The sequence below is a fragment of the Colletotrichum truncatum genome (assembly GCF_014235925.2).
Source record: "Colletotrichum truncatum strain CMES1059 chromosome Unknown Contig_0004, whole genome shotgun sequence".
NCBI lineage: Eukaryota > Fungi > Ascomycota > Sordariomycetes > Glomerellales > Glomerellaceae > Colletotrichum > Colletotrichum truncatum.
The window spans coordinates 3393905-3420079 of NW_027222401.1; the positions used below are offsets into that span (position 1 = coordinate 3393905).

Below are 26175 nucleotides of genomic sequence, written 5' to 3' on the forward strand. Positions count from 1 at the left end.
ACGATCCGAAGGGACAACAGGTTACCACTATGTACACAGTTGGTTGCCTACTGTGCTGTGGTGGAGAGGTTGGCAAGATTTGGCGAGTCTGTGTACGTGGGAATAAGTCAGTGGCTGCTGCTAGCATCTCCCTGGGTCGGTGTAGACACTAATACACTTAATATATCTCCCTAGGAATCCATGATAAGCTAGTAGCTACCGCGGTAATGGCATGGTGGTCACGTTGTGGTGCCCCGGTTGTCCTCTCATGCCACAGCTACAAAACGCCATCTGAAGTTGGAGAAGATGGAGATGGTAACCCCACAATTCCTTCTCTATGCGGGCCCTCGACGACGGGGCCACGTAGATGCTGCTCACCATAGCGTCAAGACTGAGCTTGAATACCAAGGCATTGGGAAAGGTCGGCGACCACGGGGACCACGGGGACCACGAAAATCCCCTGCTTCTGGCTACCATGTCAACAGTAGGCGCCTAAAATGATGGTAAGGGACGGTCGACTCCACTTCAAGACTTGGACTACGTTGAGCGACTCAATGTTGGTGGTTTGCTGGAGTCGCTTAATGCAGCCAATAGATCGTGCCTGGTGGGAGCCGTTGCAATCCCCTTCTTTGCCATTCCTGACCCTGGTGGCGTAGGGTAGTCTGGCCCCCCTGGTGTGCCAAACCCCAGGAGTCGATTTCGCCTAAAGCGGTTGTTTGCTCGCTTGCGCTACTTGTAATTGGTAGCCTCGAAGATATTCGGTGAGTGTGTCCTGCAAAGTTTTAAAGATCACCCCACACACCATATGCGGACCTCGAGCAGACACGAGAAGTGCGTTAGAGCTTGTGTCGTCTGATTTCTTACCCCAGAAAAGCATGCTGTTGTTTCATAGGATTGTTTTCTCTCCTCCTCCCTCAAGTGAGACATGTCAGTATTTTGGGAATGGGAGGGGAAATTGATTAGCGAGACTTTGGGGGGGAGGGTGGTGCCAAATTGGGACGGGTTGTGGGGGCGGGCAGTGACAAGGATGCTCCTGTCGCTAAACGCACAGAGGCTGAACTAGTTTGGCTTAGTCCAGATGCTAATCTCGACGACCCTCGTCTTTCACGCTGGGAAGTCACAATGTTTGCTCGCTTTGCATGTCTCGGTAACCAATCAAACCACATGTTCTCATCTCGAATCGAAAGGTAATCCACCCCTGTGTTTGTCAACCTCGCATGGTTTACGAAGCACATGCTGCCATCACTATGCAGCCATTGGCCCGGTTACACCTCGCCGCAGATGGGCATACTGGAGTGCGCAGGATATCTGTCATTTCTTCCCCAGCCTGCTTAGCCCGTCTTGCTCTGGTCTACAGAAGTAAAGAATACTTGAAATTTGATCATGTCCCGCTGCTTGGTGACGCAGAAAAAATGCAAGTTGGTCGAGATTCCCCACTGACTCAACTTTTCTAGAACTTGCGGTCAAATGCTTGGTAACCAAGAAGGTTAACACACCGCTGAATGATAACAACAAGTTTTTTTTTTTCTTCCCTCTTCATCTTGCGTCGTCTAAAAATAAGTTTGCCTTGCTGGAAGTGCTTCATCTTGAAAATTGTTTGACATGAACCTATCCTACCAATGTCGCAAAATAATTGCATCTAATTCAACATGTTCAAAAACCTGTATAGTGGTCAAAACAATGAACGGAAAAAAAGTAAAGATGAAGGAATTCATAAAAGAAGAAGGCATTTAATTATGACTGCACTCCGGAAAGTGTAGTATCGTCGTGCCTGTCGCGTTCTTCACTTTTGACCTGCGCTCGTTCAAGTGTAACCCTTCCGATATCGTTTCCTTGCCCTAAAATTTCGTCCAGTGTCTGCCCTTCAAGCAGCGTCATCATTGCCGGAGAAAATTCCACGTTGAATGATTCATCCAAACCCACTGTGGTGTCATGGACGCCAGAATGGAAATCTTGAGATGTGAATGACTCGAGGCCATGAATTTCTTCCGATTCTGGATGATGTGGGAAAATGTCGTGATGTGAGATACTGCTGTAAGAGCCGCTGGATACAGAGGACTCTTTATGACAAGAGTGATCACTAATGTGATATTCTCCTGTAAAATTGACGAAATTCTGGTTCTGGATTGGTGTGGTGGAAAATGCCGTTTCCTTTTCTAAGGGCAGTGCAAATGCATGGGCTACCGCCACTGGTGTATACGACGGTGGACTGACAAGAAAAGACGATTCATTTTGAGAGACAAGGTGATGCTTTCTATTCGAGTTCTGGCAATTCCGTTCTGATATTTGAGAAGGAAGCGATACTTGTTGAAAAGAGCTGGCGCATGCTGGCTGCCCGCGACCGTGGTGTTGTCGTTGCTGCTGGCCATCTGAACTAATAGCACTAAGACTAAGATGTTCTGTTTCACGTCGGCTCTGGTATGCTGGAAGTTCTCAGTAATGCGTTCTCCCTTTCATGAAATCTCACTTACAAGGGGTAAATTGATAGACAGTGCAATGCTGGTAGATCTCCTCCTCGTTGGTAACGGCCGAGATGTTGGCTGGAGGCATAGGTGCTGGGATTAATTGTCCTTGCTGATTAGGAATGCAGTAGACTGCCTGAAATTGATGACATCGTCCAAGTTCTGACAGAATCCAGTCCCCTTCAGGAAACAAGCGTGAGGATGTGAAGAGATCGAGATCATGACGAGGAAGAATTTCATTCAAACCGGGGGTCCTTAAGATGCCTGGTGCATCCGTCGCTGATGTTTTTTCATCTCGAGTCATTTTGAAATACCGAAATGTAGAATGCAATGCAGACAACTTTTCAATCGGTTGCAGCGAAAAGCGTAGTCAAAATGGAGGCAAGGAAGGGCAAATGGAAAAAAGGAAGAAAAAAGGCTCAGATACAAAAGGATGATAATCTAGATTTTTTCTTTTTTTTTTCTTTTTTTCTCTCTTTTCTAAAAAAAAAAAAAAAAAAGCGAAGTCAAAAAAAAAAGAGGAAGAATAGCCTTAGAGTTTATCTAAAATTTCAGGATTGAAAAAGAAGGAGAAATGGGTGAGGAAAAAAGGCTTATAGTTGATGGTACACAGGGCTGTTGGCCAGATGCAGCTTCGAGGCATTTGACAGTATTGTCTTGTCAGGAGGGAGAGGGATACAGCCCATTTGTTTTTGTTTGATTTTTCCTTTAATTGAGGTAATCCATTTTACTCTTGGTCGTAGCTCCAACAACTTGCAGGACTTAAGTGAGGCAAAAAAAAAAAAAGTTGTACACAGAGAACGACTGGGGAACCGTTGGCACTCTTTCCACCCATCAGATACTTGAAAGCTTCGGAAAACAGTCCAGTGGGCTAACACACCAGAAAAGATGTGATACGTCAATTTACGAGTGAAACTAAATTCAGGATCATTTATAGGGATGCCTGGAGGATGTGATCAATCATGAACTTTGAAGTTAAGATATCGACCGCTGCAAGCCACGAGCATCAGATCGAGTGCTTCGACCAGTCAATACCAATTGGCGTCCCGATCCTGTATTGGCCCACTAATATCGCTTTTCGAGGCTGCTGGTTCCAATACCTCCAACGCTAATGATTGCCCCTCCAGAGGCGCAGATGAGGCAGTACTAGGCCCGAATGTGTGGTGCTTTGTCAGTGTTGGTTGCTTTCAACTGCTGGGCACTGTCCTCAGAGCGCCCCCAAAAACCAGGAATCGTTACATGTGCCAAAACACTCGCTAGTTGAGCCATCTTACTTGCCCACGATTAACAAGGTGCCCATCCAAACATGCACCTTACAGAGCAGCGTAACGTGGTATGAATTACAAGGGCTTTCTCCCTTCCTTCTGTATATATTTTCAGTTTCGCAAGCTTATCGAGGGGGAATTGTAGAGTCCGTCATTACGTACATGTTTTAAGTTGTAAACGGCCGTAGCTCCGGCAGTTCTCGCTTCTGGTATTCACATGCGGGAGCCACCAGAAGCTGAGATCCCTAAAGAGTGAGGCGCAACTATGTTGGTGAGAGAAAACGAAGGTGGATTTACAAAAACAAGACGGAAGCTACTGACAGTACCGACACCGAAATGTCGACCAACTTCGCAAGACGCCATTAGCGGCCGTTGACATCCTTACTTGCAGTATGTGGCTTAATCTGGGGGTTTGTTTTCTCCGCCAAAACTGGACCGGGGGTGTCTGGGTCTTCGAATCGCTACCCAGGCAAAAATACCGAGCTTGCCTCCCCCTCCTACCACTGGCTTGTACCAGGCTTCCAGAGCATGAGGCTTGAGGGGGACAAACATGTACAGTACGAACCTGCTCCAAGTACCGTGAGAAAACCGGTGTGCCTGGCACCCGTCCAGCCCAGGCCATCTTGCAACCGGGCTTGCCCTGGCTAGACCTGTGTTGAAAGATAACCCCTGCATCACATTCCGGTTTAAGACGCTTCTAATCCACAAAAAGGGCTGGGCGCTCATGTCAATCGTCCTGAGGCAATGATTTGATGAGGGGTGATCCTTCCTCAAATTTAGATCTCCTGCCACTAGACCCCCATAATACGACTTTGACTGTCGTCTCTTGATGCCTTTCAAATCTATCTTTAAACGACTTGAAAACCGTCTCTGATGTTTTTGGTCCGACGCCTTTTTCAACGTCTTTGTATTTGTTAAACCCCGTCAACTTTGAGACTTTCATTCTCAAGAATCCCATCTGTTAATATACATCAGTAATCGCCTCTTGAGAATTCTTTTGCCAATAGAGACCCCGCCTACCTTCTTCTATCATCTCCTTAGTTCGCTATGGCGCTTAACGACTTCAATCCCGGGCAAATCATTGCCGGCTATGTGGATCCTGCACGGCTTAGCCCCAAGATTCTCCAAACGGTAACTGAGACGTTGGAGCTGAATATGAACAGTTTCCAGTCTGTTATTGCTGTGTCGGGAAAGAACTACTTCTCTTTCGGTCAAGATGGACAGGCCTTCATGGCCTTATACATGGGGTTCGTATTATTCCTTTCTCTCACAACCGGCCAGACCAAGTCTAACCGCGCTGAATAGACGCACACTCAACAAGCCAGTCATGTGGGTGAAAGACGGCATGTGTAGCAAAAATGACAGATGGATCCTCGGCCCTTGCGAGAGGTTCATCTCTAGTCCCCACATGATTGTATCTGTCAACGGTATCGCTGTTGTTGTCCGAAGACCATCACACCAATTTCTTGAAGAATCTACTGGTTCAGAGTCGGGTACCAATTATACAGACAGCCCCGAGCCTCAGTGCAAAGTCAAGGTCCCTCGGCCTCCCAACGCTTACATTCTCTACCGCAAAGACCACCATGCCAAGGTGAAGCAGTTCAACACCCAGCTCACCAACAACCAGATATGTAAGAACATTGTCTTGCCTTTTCTCGAGAGTAGTGACTGACCTTGAACAGCGGTCATTCTCGGGAAAGCCTGGAATAACGAGTCACATGCCGTACGCGAGAAGTATACCGAACTTGCGAGGTTGCACAAGGAACGCCTCATGATGCTCCATCCCGACTACCGCTATACTCCCCGTAAACCTTCAGAGAAACGCCGGCGAAGCCGCACCGACAAGCCGAAGAAACTTAGTCAAGCCCATGAGCTTTCTCAGTCAATCTCATCACAGCACTTGAGATAGGTGCCGGAATATTTCAGAGAAGAACTGCAAATGTATCTCATCCAGCTGCGGAGAAACGCGTTGCATGGGAAACATCACATGTCGGCTACCACTCGTGCCCCGTGTACGGACTGCTACGCATACATGGAGCCCAGTTCTTGATGCGCCTTCAGTATATCACTGTGGCTTAACAATTTGGAATTGTTATCGAGTCTGCAAAGTACAAATATCCCATGCATGCGACAGGTCTCACCTTGCCTGGAAAGGATTGCAGAACTATTGCCAACCAGTCATCCATGTCCTATCTCCGGACATGGCGATACGAAGCCCGCCGATGTGTGCACTTTGGAAGCCGTGATGCAACTCTTGACAGGAAGACCGAAACAGGAACACTTTTGGTCATCCAATGCACTACCAATGCGACCTTGATTCTTCTCATTCACTTGTAGTGGAGTCACGTTGCCAGAGATCTTTGTGACAAATATGTCCATAGAGATTTTATTCGTCTGGACGGAGCTATTGCATTCGTATCTCATGTATTATTCGCAGCCTGATGGCCACGCGCCATAGTTATTTTTGTTGTAATTATTATCCGCAAGCAAGCAAGCGGCCATGTACATAGACCGTCGATCAGCACTTGATGATCCATAACTACCTGTCCTGACTACCGCGGCAGTAGCAGCCATGCAAAAAATCAACATCTAAGATTGATCTTTCTTCCAGTCACTACTCCATATGAAAGTTCCACACCTCCACTCCGTGCCAGATTCCTTAACTCCTGACTTCCCCAGAGGCCGAGGACAGATGTAGAATGACCTTCCTGAGAACGACGTCAGCATACATACAGATCTAACAAAGACCTCGGGGCTCGCTTAAAATCTCCAGAAGCGGGAAGCTTGCTGGGGGGGGAGATCTTACCACAGTTGATGCCGGGCTTCTTCGTCTGAAGACTGATGCATGGCTCACCGTGCTCGCACTTGGGCACGACCCTCTTGCCCAGGCTGAACTTGGACCATGCCTCTTTGGTCTCGATGGGATCAAAGACCCTTTCAGAGGTTTCGATAGCCGACATCTTCAGGGGTGATGCTGGGGGTTGCTTGCCGGGCGAATCTGTCTCTGTGGCGGCGGCGGCGGCGGCGGCGGCAGGGACGTCTGATAAGGCCGAGAGGGAGCGGCGGGCCAGGCCATGATTTGCTGCAGCTTTCTCCGGTGACCGGTCGCCGGGACTATTGTCGTCGCCATTGGTTGCTGCAGCTGTCTCGGCCTCGGCAGGCCCTGTAGCCTTTGATGCTTGCTGCTGTTTGGGCTTAAAGAAGCCCATCAACGTGCTCTGTGCGAGGCCGCCGTTTGTTTTGGTAGCCGAGATGTCATTCTCGTTAGTCTTTGTTCTTTTGAGGGACCGCTTCCTGGCCGGTTCTTTCGCTTCTGCCGGCCGTTTCGCCGGGGAAGAGCTTGCTTGCGAGGAAGACGCTTTGCTGTTGCTGTTCGGGGGTATCTTGATTGTGTTAGAAGAGCCGAGTGTTTGCGAGGCGGGTAGGTCCTTGGGTGCCCCAGGAGTTACTGCAGGTTGTTGATCCTTCTCCCCTGACGCTGGCGGTTCTTCGGGTATGACGATCGGGGGGTCAATGGGACTCGGTGAGGATGTGGGTTTTGGGGTGGGCTTTTTCATGAACATATCTCGAATATTGCGTCTCTTGTCAAATTCTGGGATAAGTTTCGCGGAGAGGGGGAGGAGGTCCTTTGAGGACCATTCCCGCAGACGTGTTCCATCTCGGAACATATCACTAGGATTCATGACATCGAGAACGGAGGTATCTTTGCCGTTTACCTTGACGACGTCGCCAATAATTGCGTAGACGGGGCAATGGTCCGAGCCCATCAAGCCTTCCTGAATGTTGGAATCGATGAACCAGTCCTTGATCCCCGCTGAGCAGAGGATGTAATCGATCCGGCTGCCGTTGTTGGCCGGACGGGTGTTCCTCTTCGTATCCCAACATGTGAACATTCCCTGACGAGTGGGGTGGAATATCCGCGTCAAGTCGTATAGAACGGGCTTCTCTCTGCCCTCATCTCGCTCACCATTGACTTGCCCATCGAACAAGAGATGGTTGAATAATCGTCGGGAAGGCATGTCCATCCAATCTTCTACCGACAACCCTTCCTTACGGAGGTTCTCCCGCACGTTGCAGGTATCGAGATCTTCGCGAATAATGTTCAAGTCACCTGTCAGAATAACCTGCTTTCCCTCCGCCACAAGGTTTCTCACTCGCGCATCAAGGGCGTTTTGGTAACCTAGCCGGAAATCATCGCGGGAGGAGTCTCGAGTCGCAGGGCTGTACGTGCCTATAAGCACAAAAGCGGGAAATTCGAGGATGACGCAACGACCTTCCGAGTCTAGAGTTGCTTCGTCAATCTCGCCAGAGAGCTGGCCCGCGCGAGGGTATCCGCCAATTTGTTGATCCGCGGGCAAGTCGCGAAAGCTGGTTGAGGTGTTCGGAGGTGTAAGAAGACCTGTTATGCCCTCCTCTGCGCGTATGGGGCAGCAACTTGAGTTGCGGGTGTATATGGCCACTCCAGAATACCCTAGCTAACTGCTTTAGAGGTGCTCCTGGGCTAAGAGGAATGAGGTTTTGGGGGATACCTTTCTTGTGTTTTGGGAGACTGAAGAAGACGTCCCAACCTGGGACCAGCACCATGTCATCACGGAGATCTTTGCGTTGGATCTTGGTCTCTTGCATAACCACGATGTCCGCTTCCAGGATATCGAACATGGCCTGAAGCTTCGGTTAGACTTCCAATCATTACCAATTTCAGAGTAAGTCAGACCTGAAACGTTCGTTTTTCTCTCCACGGCTGATACCCAAATGGGTTTCTAGGACTTGTTAGATCTATGATCCAGACTTATTTCAACATAGATGCGTACGAACCTAATGCCGTTGACTGTATGCGTATTAGCGATGCCGGGCTTCTGCTCAGGTTCGTTTTCACTCACCATTCCATGTCACTATGCGCAAGCCCATTTTATTCTGGTGACGGACTTTCAAGTTAAGATCCAAGATGTTAAATCACAGAAACGCTATCGTCACGTCGTCTCTAGTCCCATTCCCAGTAAGTCCTGAATGAGGTTGATCAAGGGAAAATGCATGAGGAAACAGAGTTGGTAGTATACAGCAGTCACTGTGGGCGTGATTGCATCATTTCGCATTGAATTTCAACGATGGAATAAGCAAAAATATGGGCTCATCACCCCCGGCTCGTTTACGAAGTCGCTGTGTAGACACCAATCGAGTTGACCGCGCAACGTCGCTGCCGTCATGGAGGGGGCGAACACGACCTTGAGCGCGGTGTCACGTGACTCACTGCAACATTGTTGAATTGTACAGAAAAAGTGGTTGATACAGAACCACAGCACCAGCCTAAAGCATTAAATCAATCCACAAAAGGCATTCTCATATAGTTGTTGACTAGGTTGCAATTCAAACGTATCTTTGTTCTTATCCCACATGCGAATTTCCACGCCATAGACTTGGAAATGGTTCCTATTTTCTCCGCAAATGACCTGACATCATTTAGTCATCCTCTCTACCGCGAAAACGGACCCTTCCCTGGTAGCCTCACAATCCAGGCCGCAAATCCGTGACGTTCCCGCTAGCCGAGCTCTTTCGTCCCAGCTCCATACCAAAATGACCTGATCCCCGATCGAACGTCAATCTTCACAAACACACCGAAGTCCGGCCCGCCGACGACGAACGAAACCTCTCCTCTCCACCGAACATAACAGTCACAAACAAAATGCAGCGCCAGATCATCGCCGCCGCCGCGCGCGCCGCCCGTGCCCCGGCCACCCGCTCCACCGTCCAGCGCCGCTTCGCCAGCACCACCGACAACGCTTTCATCAGGGAGCGTGAGGCTGCCAAGCACCACGCCGCCGGCACCACTGGTTCGTTTCCCTCCTCTTACGGACTCCGGACGTCGTCAATTGATGCAATTGGGTCCGGCACGGTCGACTGACGCAAATGGCTAACCAATTGAACAGAGCTCTGGCGCAAGATCTCCATCTAGTATGCCCTCACTCATTCCTATTGATTCCACCCACCCCGAAGCACCCCGATTGAACGAGCCATTCCCTGTCGAAAAAGACGTCGTGTCGATTTTTTTTCTCTTGTAGTCAGAGGGAGATGTGTATCTTTTTTTTGCGGAGGAGTCAAAAACTTCGAACGACACGGGATTTGCAGTCGGGGATTGAGGGAAAATTGTGTGCATGTGTGTGCGTATAAGCAGCAAAGGCTGACGACTGTGACTTTCCTATAGCGCCTGCATCCCCGCCCTGGCCCTGGCCGGCGCCAACGCCTACGTTCTCTGGAACGACCATTGGGAGCACTGGAGCCACATGCCCCCTCTGGAGGAGCGCACCGAGTACTCTTACCAGAACATCCGCACCAAGAACTACCAGTGGGGTAACGGCGACAAGACCCTCTTGTAAGTATCATCCGTTTTGGGCTGGAGTGATGGCCTTGGGTGCGGAACAATTGGTGCTAATAACATTGTGACAGCTGGAATGACAACGTCAACTACCACAACAAGGACAAGGCTTAAATTACCAGAGTCAGTTACCAGAATGCGTTACATCGCATTGGGGGAGGGAGCGATCCATTAGACTCGGGACACGCTTGTTGAGGAGTAGACCATCCTGTACATTTTCCCTATGTCACAGCAATCGAAGAGAGATGCAGCCTTAAAACAAAAACTCACGTCGCATTGCTCATAATTCGCATCATGTGAATAATAAGCCTTTGTGTGTCCCTTATCCATTCTATGAGATATCATACCGAAAGCGCAGCTGCGCTCTTTCGTAAAGCTACATAAGCGGCCGCATAATCCGCCGCCAAAACCTTGTCCCCAGCTACCTTCATAATCGTAGCCTTCTTGGCCATCATCTCACACTGCCGCGTGGTATCTTGGATACTGGAGTAATGATCAAAAGCTTTCTGAATAGCACCAGTGGCGCGTGTCAGATACTCTCTTCGCTTCGCTGACTGCGGCGCCGCCTTCCCGGCCATGCCCATGTTGGCGTCTGCTAGGAAGGAGTATAGCTGGCCACTCAAAGCCGATGATTCGCATTCGAGGCTGCGTGGGAGGATTGCAGTGAGCAGCTGCGCGGACGCCTCAAACTCTCCCAAAGACGTCAGAATATTGGCGATGGCGCCGATAGCCTGCCACAGACAAGAGACCAACCTTGCCCTCCAAGCCATACTAGCTGCTCGCATAGCTATGGTGAACCCTCGCTGTGGCCGACCGCACTTGTCATAAAGATGGACCTTGATCAGCATCAACCTCACCCGCAGCGAGATGTCTCTCTTATCGTCCCGGAGCGATGCCAGCATGTCTTCGACCTTGTTGAACGCATCCTGCAGATTGCCTCGTCGAATGAGACAGTCAATGTGAAGGAAGTCAACGACAAAGGCCATATCTGGCTCGAGATCGTCCTTTTTGGATTGTAGAAGCTGAGAAAGCAACTGCTCTGCACCGTCTAGGTTATTATGGTGGAGATCTCTTCTGAGTTTGATGATTCCTCGGTACTTGAACCAGTACTGGCTTGGCTTCCAAGACCGTAAGGAGTTTTCGTCTAGAGATTCCAATTTTTGCAGTGCCTCGTCGAACTTTCCCTTTGCTGCAAGTTGTTGCGCCAGGCGTGATGTGACCTTCAACTCATCGTCAAAGGTGGAGTGTCTTGCATGGCATCGAAGAAAAATCTCGCAATCCATGGCAGAAAGTTGTGAAAGGCCTAGCCTCTCCCATAGCGCAATGAGAATCGAGAGCTGTGCGCCAAACATGTTTTTCATGTTTCGCTCGACAATCAGATGCGAGCTGCGAACGATAAGCTCGGCTGCTGTTGCCACACTCTCTCCATTTGCGAGGCCAAGCTTCGCCTCACTGAGCAAGACAGATGCCCACAACGTCCACATGCCCGTCTCTTTAGCCTTGACTCGGAGGTATGCAAGGCTCTCCTTTGCTGTGCCCAGAAGACTGTCTGCCTCAAGGTCTCTAACCAGGTCTGGATGTGCCCTGCCGAAATGGAACAGCCAGCTGAGTGCGAAGTTCAAGCAGGTCATGTCACGATTTTCGCGAGCCGTAGACACCGTCTCGAGCATTGCTGCCACAGCCTCTCTGTAGCAACCAAAGTCTGCTTGCAAAACAGCCAAGTTCATCAGTGCGTATTGGTAAAATAACTTGTCTCGGTTTTGCATCGTATAGTCGAAATACTGGTGAAGGAAATCGAAGGCCGTTGGGTAATCACCAGATCTCCAAGCGTCTAGAAAGCTGCTAAACATCAGAACAAAACTCGTTTAGAAGTCACAGAGACGACATACCTCAGATAATGCCTCAAGCTAGGCACGAGATAGCTGTCGCCAAGGAGGTCATGGAACTGATTTCGGAGCTCTAATGGTATCCGGTTGCCATATTCTGCAAAAAGTCAGTTTTGTATTCCATTCTATAGAGATTAGGAAGCCTACTCTGCATCTGCTCGATCTGGAACTCGAGCAAGAGTTCAATATCATCTGTGCTCACTGGCACAGCGGACGGGGTACCACTCGAGACCATATCGCCGTATACAACAGACGTCAGCGCAGAAACACCTTCCAAGTCCCAATCCGCTTGCTCTCCCGTCATGAGCACATTGTCGAAGCTAAGCCGGCCGAAAGACGGGTTCCTCTTCCGTAGATACCCCGCGGTGGGCTGGCGATATTGGACAAAATCCGTCCAAAGTTGCGTTGCATCATGGAACCGCAGCTTTGAGAACTCCAACTGGCACCTCCGAACAAACTGCCCCAGAGGAGAGTTCCTTGACAGTGTAATACCTGCCTGTGGTTGCTGCTGCGCTGCCGCGTCGCCTTCGATCTCAGCCCGTCGCAGCTCCCCCTTCGTCTTGGCCAGGCACTTTGACTGCCTCTCGAAGAACTCATGGAGAAGGTCGAGCGAGTTGACTCCCCACAGCTTTGTCAGAAACGTGTCCCAAAGCTTCCTCCCGGGAAGTCCGATGACAACGGAATGGGCACTGAGCAGCTTCTCAAAGTCCTTGATACCGATGACGAGGCTGACCGTACTCTCGGCCTTCTTCCAGCGAGTGTCCTTCCTGGCGGTTGTGGTAAGACTCAGCGGGTCTGGGTCGAGGAGATGAGATGTGATGAAGGAGAGAACAGGAATGATGGCCGCAGTAGGTACATGTTCGTCTGTGTAGAGCTCAATGAGGCTGAGAAGGCCGATCTTTGCGGGTGTGAGGTATCGCGCCATTGCGGCGGAATCACCTTATTGAAGCGGCACTCGTACAGAACTTTTTTTTTCTTTTCTTCTTTCGTCAAGAGGAATTTTGAAAGTGGTTCATCTGTAGTCGCGCGGGTAAACGTGAGGGTCGTGTTTGACCATATTTCTGAGGTTCCAGGCACGAGAAATCGGCAGGCGCGTCGAATGCTCCAGACAGAGCACCCCCGCAATCACCACAGCAGACGGCCCAGTGTGTCTAAAATCCAGGTGCTTCCCTATTCGAATGATAGTAATCGGCCAGACCAATCGTAACACTCTTCACTCTCAGTCCATCTCAATCAGTTACGATGTTGTCAAGTGTGTTCCAGAGTGATGTTGAATGCTCCCCACTAAACGATCGCGGTTTTTGATTGGCCACAAATATCGAAGAAAACACTCCCGTTCCAGCCAATCATCCAGCTAAAGAAGTAGACTTTTGATGGCTTCTAACTACCAACTGCTCGCATTTTCTTAAATGCCATATTCCACTGTATGTTTTTCCTCTGGTTTCAAACTTGTTCACGATTTTATCAATTGCGAGTGCAAGTAAGTCTAAGTTTGGGAGTGAAAAGCGAGTTTACAGGTGCGCTCGCTTAGATGAATTATATTTGCATTTGGTATTTTTGGTTTTACAAGTATTTCTACAATGATTGCAACTTCAGCTCGACGCTGGCCAGAAGCAGAAATGACGCTTCTCCGTAAATCGTTTGAGTGGGTTTGTTCGATGAGAAGCCTGTCATACCTTATCCCTCTTCAGTCCTTGGCAGGCTCTTGACAAAATGCTTTCCTCGTTCCAAGGCAAAGCCTTATTGTCTTAACCTAAAACAGCGCATTACCTGGTAGACCACCTAATACTCTGCCCCTGCCGATTCTTCAATTCACTTTCTCTCGCCTGCCTCGCCTTCTCTGTAGCAGCCTCATCCGCTTCCGCCTCCCCCGCTTCAACCTCCTCAAGGTTGTTTGTAGCCCACACCCTTTCGATGCAAAGCTCAAATGGGCCTGGCCTACGATCAGTAAGTCCAATGCCAACAGTCGTGACCTTGGACCTCAACATCTCTGTCTGCGGTTCAATCACGAATCCATGATTCGTTCGTACGAAATCGTTCCACTTGACAAACACGGTCTCCCACTCGCCCGGCCGCTTGGTGAATAATCTATGCTGATGCAGATCTGTCGGCTCGACTGATTCCGTTTGCAGGTTGATGAAGTAACTCCTGCCGTCTGACTTTACGCGCATGGCGAGGTAAACATACGGATCAATATCCCACACTGACTTGCCGAACATTGTCGGTTGCTGATCCGGTGTCCTCCATGCCGCGAAGCCCGTACGTTGAATCTTTGGGTTGTCTTTCGGAAGTTCAGTAGATATCGTTCCGTGAAAACGAGCGTAGCCTGTGCCTGTTGAGGTGCTGCTCTCTGATGCTGGCGTCGAGGATGATGCGGGATGTGTCTGGGAGGCAAAAGGAACCCAGTCGAGGGCGACTTTGGAGAAGCCACCGATCTCCTTATCAGACAGTAGCTTGCAGTCTTCTGTCGAGCCGGGCGCGCGGAAATCTTGGAGCATGAAAGGGCCTTGGGCGCCTTTAATTGCTTCGGCTTTGAGAGCTGCGACATACAACCAAGGTTAGGAGCGACCAAGCGCAAGGCATTGGGAGGAGAAGAGCTAACCAATGCTTGCGCTCCTTTGGAACTGTTCTAAGCTTCGGGCCCAGAAGCCCTTGCCCATGAGTGACGGTGTTGCCCGCATCTTTTTAATGTCCCGCTAACTGCGCCGAAGGTGTGGTTTGTAGATGTACACTTTTTTTGGGGGGAGCCCAGTGGCCCTGCGCACAGGATGCGCCTCCAGTCGAGAACTTGAACTTGTCGAAATTTCTGCCGCTGTTTCGGTGTCTTCGCTCAGTATGAATTGGGCAGGTTCAAATCCTTAATGTTCCGGAGTTTTCGCTTCTCGTCGTCAACGTCGTGGGATGCATCGGATTGCTTGGAGCTTTCTGATGTACAAAGGTACACCAAGCTGGAGCTTGTTGCGGGCCAAAGATATTCCGTAATAGAAGCATTCACCTGCAAACAGGGGTCCCTGTCTAACCCCTGTACCTGAATGTAACCTGGAGGCCGTTAAAGTATAGCGACTAGAAAGAAGCTGGCTTTTTTTTCCCAGTGCTGCTGATATTCTGAAGTCGAGAATCATGGTATTATGCTGCTTCCAAACTCTTGGTAGACTACCACAATTTCATTGGCAGCAGATTAAATTTGCGTCTGGCTATAGTTGCTACAGTGGCTAGAAGACGTTTAGGTACACCATCGGGCAATTTCTCTGAATGGTTTCTCAATCCATGGAAACCATACCCGAACACTACGGACAGATGCTGGAGACACAGCAACGATACAAACAGGCAATGACCCCAGCAACACTGGTCTAACTAAGAGTGTATTACTCACAAACTAATGCCGAATAGACATAAAGAGTAAGTAAACAAAGGTGCTCGAGGCACAAACCAAGTAATCTATGACCCATTTCCCAATCCCCCAAACTGAAAACTCGGCTTATTGTCCATGGCGATAACTCTCAGTAAGAGTCAACGTACAGGAATAAAGCCCAACATTATGTAAAAACTCGCCAAATCTATCAACACCAATTTGTCGTACCATGAGAAGAGAAAGCAAGAAGAGAATAAAAAAAATAATCATCGATGGGCCTGAAAGTGCTCAGTGCTCTTCGTTCTGGCCCTGGTTGGAATCGGTGAGGGTCTTGTCGACCATAACAGGCTCAGACTGAGTCACCTGGCTAGCCTCCACTGGAGCGGAAGCGACAGGACCAAGACCAACTCCAGCGTTGGATCGAGGAGGGGGAACCGGCGAAGTGTACGCCATGAAAGCAGCAGGATCGATAGGGAACGGGGTCCAGAGAGGAGTACCGTTACCGTAGCCCCAGAAAGGTGCAGGAGACTGCTGAGGAGTCATGAAGCCGTAGGCTGAGCCAGGACCCTGAGAGTAGGGGCTAGGCATAAAGGGAGAGCAACCCATGTTGGGAGGAGGCATCATGGGCGTACCCATCTGCTGAGGGTGAGGCAGGGGAGGAGGCGCCATAGGGAACTGCATCGGACCCTGGTGAGGAACCTGCACAGGAGTTTGGTGAGAAGCCTGATTGAAAGCAGGACCGACAGCCTGCTGAGCCACCATTGGCATCTGCATCTGCATGCCCTGGGTGTTCTGGTGAACGTGGCCAATGTTGTGCTGCATGGCGTTCTGCGCCATGGGGGGGCACATCTCACTTCGGAGTGGAGTAACTTGCACAGCATCCTGGCTGAAGTTGGCAGAACCGGCTTCGATGGAAAGAGTGCCACGCTGCTCTCGAACTGGAGTGGAAGGGCCTTTGCCAACCATGTCCATGCCATCATGATCATTGATGACGTTGCAGGAAACTCGAGCGGGTGTAAAGGGCTCGCGACGACGTTTGTCGGTGCGACGCTCAACACGGATGGGGAAACCACCAACCATGTTGTTGTGCTGTCAAAGTGTCAGTCACAGTTTTGGATTTGCGTTATCTTCTAAGAAGTTACTTACGTATCTCTCAATGGCCATGTCAGGAAGGCTAGCGTTCGTGAACTCGACGAACGCGATGAGCTTGGGCCCATCTATATATGTGTCAATTTCGTCTTGAATGACAGTAGGGAATGGGCACTTACCATGAGGGTACTCCATGCGCTTCATTTGGACCGAAACCACTCCTCCGACATCTTCCATGAGGCCTCGGATGTCTTGCTCAGTGGTATCGAGGGGAAGGTCCGTCATAAAGATGGAGCGACGATCACGATCGTAGTGGTCAAGGAACTTGCGATCAGGGTGACGAGCTCTGGCCTGCATGGCCTTCTTGAAATCATATGCTTCAACCTTGTACACCTTGTTCAAGCGGAACGCTCTGAGAACCTGTTGGCTTGGGTCGAAGTCCTTGAACTGGACCCGGATAGTGACAGGAAGGCGCATCTGCTCCTGAATCTGGTTGTCAAGGAAACGCGCGGTTTCAAGTCGACCGAAGGGAGAAAGGAGCTCGTTAGCCTCTTCCAAGGTGATGGCAGATCTGTTGCGCCGATAGATGATATAGGTGCCTGATTCAATCAGAGTTAGTTTGGAAAATTGAAAGTGAACGAACAAAACTTACGGTTGGCGCGGACAGTCTCTGTTCGGCAGGGACGACCAAGGATCATCATTCCTTTGCCTCTGACACGAGCTTCATTGGCGCTTGCGTCGTTCTGGATAGAGGTCAGTGAGGAAAAGGCATCCTGCCAGGGCAAGAATAACTGACAGTGAATTGGACAAAAGCGAAGGGCATGCCTTGGTTGTCGCGGCGAATCTTCACGAAGACAACTCCAAATCGCTCAAACTCCTTGGTGACAGCAGCCTCAAGAGTCCAGTCCTCTCTGTGCTCAGGAAGACTGCAGGATAATTAGCCAGGTAGTGAGTCAATAGTAGAGAGTGTACTTACTTGGCAACGAAGACACAGGCGGTTGAGGGCCAAGTCGCCTGAGGATCGATGGCGCCAACAAACTTGTTGTAAGAGCGATCCTTGGTGGGGGATACGTTGTCGTTCTTCACTTCCACCTGCTGTATGTGGCTCTGATTCAGAGAGTAAGATGACACGACGATGGGTCGCGAACCCTTAACAACAGCGTCGTTGAAGATGTCTTCATCGGCCTGAACAGGAGCATCCTGCGCGCGACTGAGAGATATGTTAGTTGGTATCACATTAATAATATAAATGCACTTACACAGCGGCAGTGGCTGACATAGTCGGGCGCAAAGCCTTGCCAACGGCTTCGGAACGGCCAGGGAAGCTGCTACAACAAGTTAGACTGAATCGCAAATAGTTCATCAACTGCGAAACTTACTTGGGGCTGCCTCTGAGGGAAGAGACATCCAAGGAAACACCTATTGCTTGAGAGTCAGTAAATTTCTCAGTGCTACTGGGACAACTAAGCGTCGCTAAAATCAATTTGAAACTTGCCTCCACCTCGCTCAGGATCCTCAGAGGAGATCGAAGAGAATCCAGGGGACTTGCGATCGGCAACAGACGTAGTCTGATGATCCAAGACAGAACCTGCCTTCTGAGAGGCCAAAGAGCTGGCTTGGGAAGCCTGCTCGCGCTCGTGCTGCATAGAGAGCTTGTGAAGATGCTCTAGGAGCATCTTACTCTCAGCCGAAGAAGACATCACTGCTCTGGTTCTTGATATGATCAGAACGGAAGATGGCAAAGAAGTAGACGCGAGGTATTGGGGATGGGGATAACAACTGATTGTCAGAGGAAGTGAGGGAGTATGGGCGGCGTATGGGATATGGAGTAGAAGGATGGAAGAGTAGAAGAAAAGTTGTTTGGTCAAAGGTAAACAACTGGTAAGGGTTTGTGGGAGAAAGTTGCGGGAGAAGTTAGGAAACTAAAAAAGAGAAGAAGATCGTGGGTAGTACCTAAGGTAACCTAGGGCAAAAGTTGTTTTTTGAGAGAAGAAACTGACCCTTAGGGTTCACGATAATCACAAAACAGGCGAGTAAAACAACAGAGGGAAGGGACCTGCAAGCTCTCGCCTATCGTGTGGTTTTAAAACTGGTTGCACTCGCCTGTTGAGGTTTAAGAGGCTGGCACCGACGTACTCACGATGGCAGGCGTCTATCTGGTTGGCTGTTGTTAAGGGGGCTTCTCGGGCTCTAAGCACTAGAACACTCCCGAGCGATTCGGCACTGGGCCGAACCACTGGGTCATATTATATGGAAGACCCCGGAACGGTAGTCGTTAAAGTAGCCCGGCAGCTCCGGCGTCATGTAAAGAAGGTAGCATGGCTAACCTTTGTTGTTGTGAATGTTCATTACCAAGGTTGGCCTCACCGCCGCTTTTTATCAATGTGCTACGTGTTTTCCTTCACATGCTGAGTCTTTATTTGATTTTTCTTGATTGTTGCTCTGTTTATCATACTGAAACATGTTTGAACTAGAGGCAGAGTCACAGATTACTTGGGGGGAAATGATGGGTAAACCTACTCATGATGAGGTTCATACTATGGCTTGAGCGAGAGCGGGTTTAAATTTAGGCCTGACGCAAGATCTTAATACGGTGGCTTGGCTTTCACAACGGGACCATGGCCAACATGCCAGTGGGGTTTTCAACTTACGGAGGGTATAGATGTGGGCTTTCCTTTGAGACAAAGAGGGTTATTGAAAGTAGTGTATCTTAAGTCTACTACACTGATGGGAACAGATAGTAGGGCGAGGGTAAAAAGAATAGTACGAGCAGTGCCAGCAGTAGCTCGTCATTAACACGATATCTATACCCATCACCTCGATTACCAGCTAAATGCCATGCGCTTGCAGTGATGTTAGATGATAGAAGAAATAGACCAGACAAAGCTCCTAAAATGAGAGAGAAGACAAATTCGAGACAGCAGAGAGTGGTGCGATGTAAGCCGAGGCAGTAGGAGCAGATCAAAAGAGACATATCAAATGATGTATGTACAAGAGACTTGTTTTAACAATTATGTCTGAGTCTGGGCATCTCAAAAAGGCCCTTTTCCGTGAGATGATGGAGCAAGGCAGAAAGAAACTGGGAGCTATAAACCCTCGGTATGACAACATTGTTGACGCGATTTTGTTTGCGCAGGCTGTCTCGAAATGAAGGAATAGCTGTTTGACAGCAGAAATCTCCCCATGAAAGAATAAAACTGCTTGCATGCTTCACTTCCCACTGGCACTTGGCTGCTATGCGGATCTGACAAGTCATCCTACGACGGTTGACATGTTCTGCTTGTGCTGACTTGAAATCTTGACATATTTGGATTACCCTCGTCAAGAATGTTCAATACTTACCGGCCCTTGTCTTTGTACTTCGAAATCAACCAACTCACTCAGGCACGCTTAGCCCAAAGATGGACTGCTCAGCTATATCAAGCACCTGACAACAGACCACTTCTTAAATATACACCAAATGTCCTTAACTGACCAAGTTCACCGTCGTAATTATCATCTTCGCGCCGTAACGGTAAAGAACCCAGGCAAACCTGCTTGCTTTCGCAGTCCATAAAAGTAAGATACCGGGATCGGGCGAATGCCTTACTGCTCTATGCCTCAAAGTTGCTTGCATGCCATTCCTCTCAGCCTAAATATTGCAGAATGTACCATCTCATATATATATATATATATTGTCAAGTGGTAAATCCACGTTGTATCGTCTCTGGCGCTAACTTGAATAATCTACATGTGTATATGCACCTTGATGATATACTGTTACCGTTGATCTGAACCTCGTTGTGTGTCTGCGAAGTGTTCGCCGTATGGATTCCCAGGTTGCCATATTTGCATCTTTCACGGCCAAAAGTTTCTTGACAATTGCGAACATCGACTCGAAGCTCTTCATGATGGTCTAACATTTGCAGGGTTTCTGATGCTGCTACAAAAAAAATAAAAAATTAAGCATTTTACACATACATGTAAAGTTGGGCGACCTGAAACATAAATTGAGCAGCGTAAATGGATGTCGGTGGCGAGCAGAATGTGTCAACTACGTCCCTCCATCTCAGTTGGACGATCTGATGCGGATTTGAGATAAGACCAAGAAAGTGTCTTTATTTTTTTCGGGCATTGATTCAGTTCCAGAAACCGGAATTCCTTGCATCGGTGTTTGTGGCGATGAACAGCAGACCAATTGTTGATAACTTTCAATCACCGTTGTGCAGTGGTGTTGAGACCAACTCGACGTCTTAGTCGAGAATCGTCAGTGAAAAGTGGTATTTGCGATGGGAGGGCACTTGCCAAATAGTGTAGTGAATGGCCACATGTGGTGGGTACTTTCTCCGTGTTCTCTGAACGGCGAAGGAAAACCCAATTCCAATGAGAGCCATCCAATTTACTTTGCAGAGTACCCTGCAAATGCCCCTCGAGCTCCGATGGCGGGGCATGGCGGGGTGGTCCCGACGTCGGTCCTGTCTCCCCCAAAAAATATCGGACCAGGGGGGGTCGCACGGCAGACATGCCACTTCCCTTTTGACTCACATCGCCGTCGCCCATTTCCTCTTCATATATTATCCGTCCTTCATCCCGACCGCTTGGTTGAATTTCTTTTTCTAACGATCAATTGATACCCGCGATACCCAAAACCTCTCAGAAACAATGGGCGAATTCCCCGTGAAGAAATGCGGTACGTGATCCTCTCTATTGCCCCTCCCCCGCCATTGTCGCCCCTCCGTGAACGGAACTTCGACGCCAGAATTATCTACATCTCAGAATCACTACACAAGATCAATGTGAACTAACGAGAATTAAAACATAGGCGTTCTCGGCTGCACCGGCTCTGTCGGCCAGCGCTTCATCCTCCTCCTCTCTCAGCACCCCTACCTCAAGCTTGTCGCTGTTGGCGCCTCCTCCCGATCTGCCGGCAAGAAATACCGCGATGCCGTCCGGTGGAAGCAGGCCTCGCCTATGGGCCCCTTTGGCGACCTTGTAGTCCGCGAGTGCAAGGCTTCTGAATTCAGCGACTGCGACGTTGTCTTCTCTGGCCTGGACTCTGACGTTGCCGGCGAGATCGGTTCGTTTTTCCTCTGTCCCATGTCTTCCCTTATCCTCAATGACAGCATAAACTGATCGTCGCCATTACGGAACAGAGATGGAATTCCTGAAGGCCAACCTCGCCGTCTTCTCCAACGCTAAGAACTACCGTCGCGACCCCCTCGTCCCCCTCGTCGTGCCCACCGTCAACCTTCCCCATCTCGATCTTATCCCTCACCAGCGTAAGCACCACAACCTCCAGAAGGGTTTCCTGGTCTGCAACTCCAACTGTGCCGTCATTGGTCTCGTCATTCCTTTCGCGGCTTTGCAATCCGCCTTCGGCCCCGTCGACTCTGTCTCCGTCGTCACCATGCAGGCCGTCTCTGGCGCCGGCTACCCCGGCGTGTCCTCCATGGACATGATTGACAACGTCGTGCCCTTCATCTCCGGTGAGGAGGACAAGCTCGAGACCGAAGCACAGAAGATCCTTGGTCAGATCAACCCTGACCTCACTGCCTTTGAGGACCAGAAGACCCTGAAGGTCAGCGCGGCATGCAACCGCGTCCCCGTCCTGGACGGCCACACTGCGTGCGTCTCCCTCCGCTTCGCGCGCCGCCCTGCGCCCTCCGCAGAGGAGGTCAAGAAGGCCCTGCGCGAGTACGTCAGCGACGCCCAGCGCCTCGGATGCCCCTCTGCCCCCGAGAACCCCATTATCGTCTTTGACGAGGCGGACCGCCCCCAGCCCCGTCTCGACCGCGACCTCGGTCGCGGTTACACCGTCAGCGTTGGTCGCGTCAGAGAGGACGAGAGCGGCATCTTTGACATCAAGTTCGTCGCCCTCAGCCACAACACCGTCATTGGCGCTGCTGGATCGTCCATTCTCAACGCCGAGGCTGCTGTTCTCAAGGGCTTTGCTTAAGAAGAGGCAGGGCGTGCATTGCCTAGAGTCACATCGTTCTTGGGAGAGACATATCAGGTGTACGGCTGCATGGGATGGGTGCATTTATGGAAAGTCAATAAAAAAAATACAACCACATAGGGTTGGTTATCTTGGACATATTTATGGTAGATGAAAATGGTGCAAAGCGAATTGAATGCCCAATTGCCAAAGACAAGTGTACTTGCTCAGTTCGATCATCTTGCAGACTGAAAAGTGAATAATCTCTGTTTGTTGACTTTCTAGTTCTAAGCAACCAGGCTTCTTTCTATATAGGGGATGCCCGACGGGCCCCGTGTATCTACGAATGTATCCATATACCGCCCATCTCATCATAGGCTGCAAGACAGGTGCACGATGTGACTCGGGAGTGGACAGCCGCCACCCCTTGCGTTAGTGCCATTAAAATAACTTATTTCTAACTGAATTTTATTTCCTTCAAACGCCTCATAATCCGTTTCTCATGCAATTTCATCAAGGCTATGTTAAGCCGTCTATGCAATGCTATGCAATTTTGTAAAAATCCAACGCCCTCAAGGCGTCGCAAGCTACCGGCTGAGAATGCTTGTCGGATACAGTGATGCTGTAACGTGTCATGCATCTTCTATATGATAACCGTTCAAGGCTTTGATCCGCTCGTCTCGAGGTACTTTTCTTCGTCTTTCTCGTTGATGGGAGAGATGGCAGCTTCCTCGGTCTTTTTACCACTCTTTTCGCCCGGGGACATTGCACCAGGCGTCATGACGTGCTCCTCGGGAACCTCTTCTGTGGGAGTCATGAGACGACGCAATTCATTCGTAGAAGCTGATCTCTCTGGAAGGGGGGACTTGTTGGAAGATCGACCCAAGTCTGGCTGCGAGTCAGAGTGTGACACCTGCCGTAATGAGCCACTGCGCTTATGACCGATGCTGCTGCGGTGTCCAAGTGCCGAGTTGGATCGGTCAAACTGGCTGGCCTGAAGATCCCATTCGGCAAAATCGGCAGAGCTCCACGAAGCGCGCTGCGGCCTGGCACGTCGCGGCAAGCTACCAACTGAGTAGCGCGAGCTGGCACTATTGGCACGGCTTCTGGTCCGGGTACCAGGAGCAAACTGAACAACCGATGCGTTAGCTGGGCGGATAATGTCCCCAACTTCGTCCTCGTCGTTGTCTTCGTCCTCGATCTTGCGGGCTCGGCGGACACTGTTAACGTTAAAGTAGGGTTGAGGAGGCTCTTGGGGCATTTGCAGCTTAGGGTCTGGCTTCGGCGGGGGAGGCAGGTCGGCGGCCTTGGCTTCCATATGCTCGTAGTATTTAATGCGGATTCCGTCAAGCTTCTCAGGGAACTGCTCACGATTCCGGTTGAGGGACATCCATGACGAAACGACGCCCAGGGTAATTAAAACAAGAACGGCAACGACAAGGAATCCCTGAATCACAATAATAATAATGCCGAAAACCGTTGACAGGATACGTCCGATAGCAAAAGCTGGCAAGAAGGCGATGGAAAACCCAGCAGTGGCGACCTTTGCAATACCGAGCATCCAGATTGCCAACGAGTTGTTTCGTTGGCCTTCGAACGGGTTGAGTTTGATGAAAACAAGGAAGGCGATGACCTCGAAGACGAACAAGCCAAAGACTTGTGCCAGGGGGTTTCGGGCTCCACCTCCAATAAAGCAGGCCCGGATAAACTGGTAGCTAAACCAACATGCAAAGAACCACCACCTCGTGCGGCGGTAGCGGGCGGAAAGCCAGCCAAACCGCTTGATGTAGGCCTCGTCTTTGTGCACAGTGGCTCGGTTCGGATCATCGTCGACAAATCGAATTTTGAAAAAGGGCATCGATCCGTAGCGCTTGGCAGTTGTTTCCTTTTCTCCAATGTTGCTAGCACGGGTTGCAGCAACCGCTGGTATAGCACTGAACAGTCTTCCTTGCTCAAATACAATTGAATCGGGTCCCATTTCATACTTTCCGAGTCGGAGGCGGAAAAAGCAGGCGTAAGCAACGATGCCACCGACACCGACGAGCAGGAGGATAAAAACGACGGCGGCGACAGCCGTTGGGCCAGCAGGCGCGCGGATGTTGAACTGGAATAGAGCCAGTGTCATTAGGGAAAAGAACGCAACGAGCAGGGTTCGGAGGACACCGGCTGCAAGATATCCTCCCAGATGGCTACGAAAGTACATGAACCGGTCTTGGTTCATCACTTTTACTCCTGCCAGCATATCGAGTATAAACTTGAAAAGAGTGATGGAGAAAGCAACCAAGCCAATGGCAACCAGCCACCAGATTAAACCAAGTGTGAAGGCATCTGCAGCAGGTATGCCGAGGGCTGATAAATCTCCAGCGAAGCCAATCCACTTGCCAGGCGTAGGCATTCCTGGGGCCACTGGGAAGCCCGCCCAGTAGTATTCGTATGGGTTGCTCCTGTTGTACTCTCTGACAGGCTGTTCAGCAAGGTGCTGAATAGCTGCCAAGTCGACAGGCACTTCTGAGAGGCTGTCGAGCGCGCGCCCGTAAATTTGTTGTACTAGACCACCTCCAGTGTTGATAACGGTCGACCCTGCACCGCCGACTTGGCTCGCATTTCCGGTCACTCCGGCGAATCCGTCAATCGAGTTGACTACTTGCTTGCTGTAAATCATGCCAGCAGCCCATCCAAAGTTGCTCCACCAAGCAGGCAGGACACTTGGCCAATCGACAGACAATGCCCCTGAAAAGAAGACTGTTTGGAATGTCTCAAAAATGACCAACACCGACAGGGAGTGAGCGTAGTGTGTTCTGATGTGAGTAATGCTAACACCGTATATCGCAGTGGCAAACGAAGCCAAAATGGCGGCGAGGGTGAAGGCACCCAGGATCGATGATATTGCCGCGGGATGGGAGAAACTGTTGCCATTTCGCATCACGGCTTGGAAGCAGCCTATTTGGGTTTGACTAGAATTTGCGAATATCTGAACCCGCGCAGAACCTTCAAAGTCGGGGATATCGAGGGCAATCGAAGGGATACCGTCAATCTGAGCGGGCGTAAGCCTGAACTCAGCGAATGCCCTGATGGGAACGCTGGCGTTCAACGGGCACAAACTGGACAGAGTTAGCGAGTCAGTGCAGCAACGCCTGGGTGAACTTGACGTTACCTGGCGATGTTTGTCATGCACGGGTTAAAGTTCATCTCGAATCTTGTCTCGCCATCTATACCAAGTCAGCATATCCTGTCCTCCGCTCGGAGGCTCGTCCCAAATCAGCTTACAAGCTTCGACATTCATGTGCACTAGATGAAAGTAAGCATCTTTCTGAGAAGCTGGGGCTTAATGAAACCTACTCATCAACGACTCATTTCTGATATTAGTAGTTCCATCCAGATGAAACTGGACAGTCATGTTGTCGGCATAATAAGCGGCATCGAATTTGGTAATGTTGAACAAACTCTGTCCTCCTAGGCAGTCGCCAAAATCACCAGTGTATAAAGCGGGATATCGGTTGACGGCGAGCTCACGAGAAACTCCATCTTTACCTTGTCCAGTAATGTAGACAGTCTCGGTATCAGCCAAAGCCGTCGTAGCAAAGGTAAATAGGGTAAACAAGGTCGCAGCAACCGACACTGAACCTCCCAATCGGACCATCCTGGGCAATCGACAATGGTAATGGTAGGACAGAACAGTGGACTTGCGGGGCAAAGGTGCCCGAAACGTGGAAGAGGTGTCGGCGTGACAATGTTACCTGGCAATTGCGGGAGCAATGCCTAGAATGTGTCGAACCGAGTTGAAGGTGGCTAAAGTAAAAGACATAGAGATGCTTCGGATCGGGAGAGACGCCGGTGCAGGTCAGGTCTCGAGGCTTT

General features: G+C 50.1%; 9 protein-coding genes across 9 annotated transcripts; 3 read left to right on the top strand and 6 right to left on the bottom strand.

Moving 5' to 3' along the window:
* Positions 1-1713: 1713 nt before the first annotated feature.
* Positions 1714-2745, bottom strand: CTRU02_207657 (uncharacterized protein; the record flags this gene model as incomplete). Its single annotated transcript, XM_036727485.1, has 2 exons — positions 1714-2402; positions 2451-2745. The coding sequence occupies 2 exons, from the start codon at positions 2743-2745 to the stop codon at positions 1714-1716; spliced, it is 984 nt and encodes a 327-aa protein (XP_036580851.1).
* Positions 2746-4753: 2008 nt separating this feature from the next.
* CTRU02_207658 (mating type protein mat1-2-1) lies at positions 4754-5615 on the top strand (the record flags this gene model as incomplete). The annotated part of the gene is made up of 3 exons (XM_036727484.1): positions 4754-4953; positions 5012-5337; positions 5389-5615. 3 exons carry the CDS (start codon positions 4754-4756, stop codon positions 5613-5615), a joined length of 753 nt encoding a protein of 250 aa, XP_036580850.1.
* Positions 5616-6295: 680 nt separating this feature from the next.
* Positions 6296-8614, bottom strand: CTRU02_207659 (AP endonuclease 2; the record flags this gene model as incomplete). The annotated part of the gene is made up of 6 exons (XM_070204937.1): positions 6296-6414; positions 6513-8177; positions 8236-8368; positions 8421-8466; positions 8522-8534; positions 8587-8614. 6 exons carry the CDS (start codon positions 8612-8614, stop codon positions 6296-6298), a joined length of 2004 nt encoding a protein of 667 aa, XP_070061470.1.
* Positions 8615-9386: 772 nt separating this feature from the next.
* Positions 9387-10190, top strand: CTRU02_207660 (cytochrome c oxidase subunit VIa; the record flags this gene model as incomplete). The annotated part of the gene is made up of 4 exons (XM_036727482.1): positions 9387-9534; positions 9631-9655; positions 9906-10073; positions 10148-10190. 4 exons carry the CDS (start codon positions 9387-9389, stop codon positions 10188-10190), a joined length of 384 nt encoding a protein of 127 aa, XP_036580848.1.
* Positions 10191-10417: 227 nt separating this feature from the next.
* CTRU02_207661 (Anaphase-promoting complex subunit 5) lies at positions 10418-12887 on the bottom strand (the record flags this gene model as incomplete). Its single annotated transcript, XM_036727481.1, has 3 exons — positions 10418-11915; positions 11966-12059; positions 12110-12887. 3 exons carry the CDS (start codon positions 12885-12887, stop codon positions 10418-10420), a joined length of 2370 nt encoding a protein of 789 aa, XP_036580847.1.
* Positions 12888-13728: 841 nt separating this feature from the next.
* Positions 13729-14643, bottom strand: CTRU02_207662 (complex i intermediate-associated protein 30; the record flags this gene model as incomplete). Its single annotated transcript, XM_036727480.1, has 2 exons — positions 13729-14501; positions 14565-14643. 2 exons carry the CDS (start codon positions 14641-14643, stop codon positions 13729-13731), a joined length of 852 nt encoding a protein of 283 aa, XP_036580846.1.
* Positions 14644-15602: 959 nt separating this feature from the next.
* On the bottom strand, positions 15603-18103 carry CTRU02_207663 (RNA recognition domain-containing protein; the record flags this gene model as incomplete). Its single annotated transcript, XM_070204938.1, has 9 exons — positions 15603-16403; positions 16461-16531; positions 16583-17002; positions 17056-17146; positions 17200-17329; positions 17380-17613; positions 17663-17731; positions 17783-17854; positions 17895-18103. 9 exons carry the CDS (start codon positions 18101-18103, stop codon positions 15603-15605), a joined length of 2097 nt encoding a protein of 698 aa, XP_070061471.1.
* Positions 18104-21044: 2941 nt separating this feature from the next.
* Positions 21045-22338, top strand: CTRU02_207664 (aspartate-semialdehyde dehydrogenase; the record flags this gene model as incomplete). Its single annotated transcript, XM_036727478.1, has 3 exons — positions 21045-21072; positions 21205-21459; positions 21536-22338. 3 exons carry the CDS (start codon positions 21045-21047, stop codon positions 22336-22338), a joined length of 1086 nt encoding a protein of 361 aa, XP_036580844.1.
* A 637-nt stretch (positions 22339-22975) lies between these two features.
* On the bottom strand, positions 22976-25957 carry CTRU02_207665 (trp-like ion channel; the record flags this gene model as incomplete). The annotated part of the gene is made up of 4 exons (XM_036727477.1): positions 22976-25418; positions 25472-25526; positions 25585-25605; positions 25657-25957. The coding sequence occupies 4 exons, from the start codon at positions 25955-25957 to the stop codon at positions 22976-22978; spliced, it is 2820 nt and encodes a 939-aa protein (XP_036580843.1).
* Between the last annotated feature and the right edge of the window lie 218 nt (positions 25958-26175).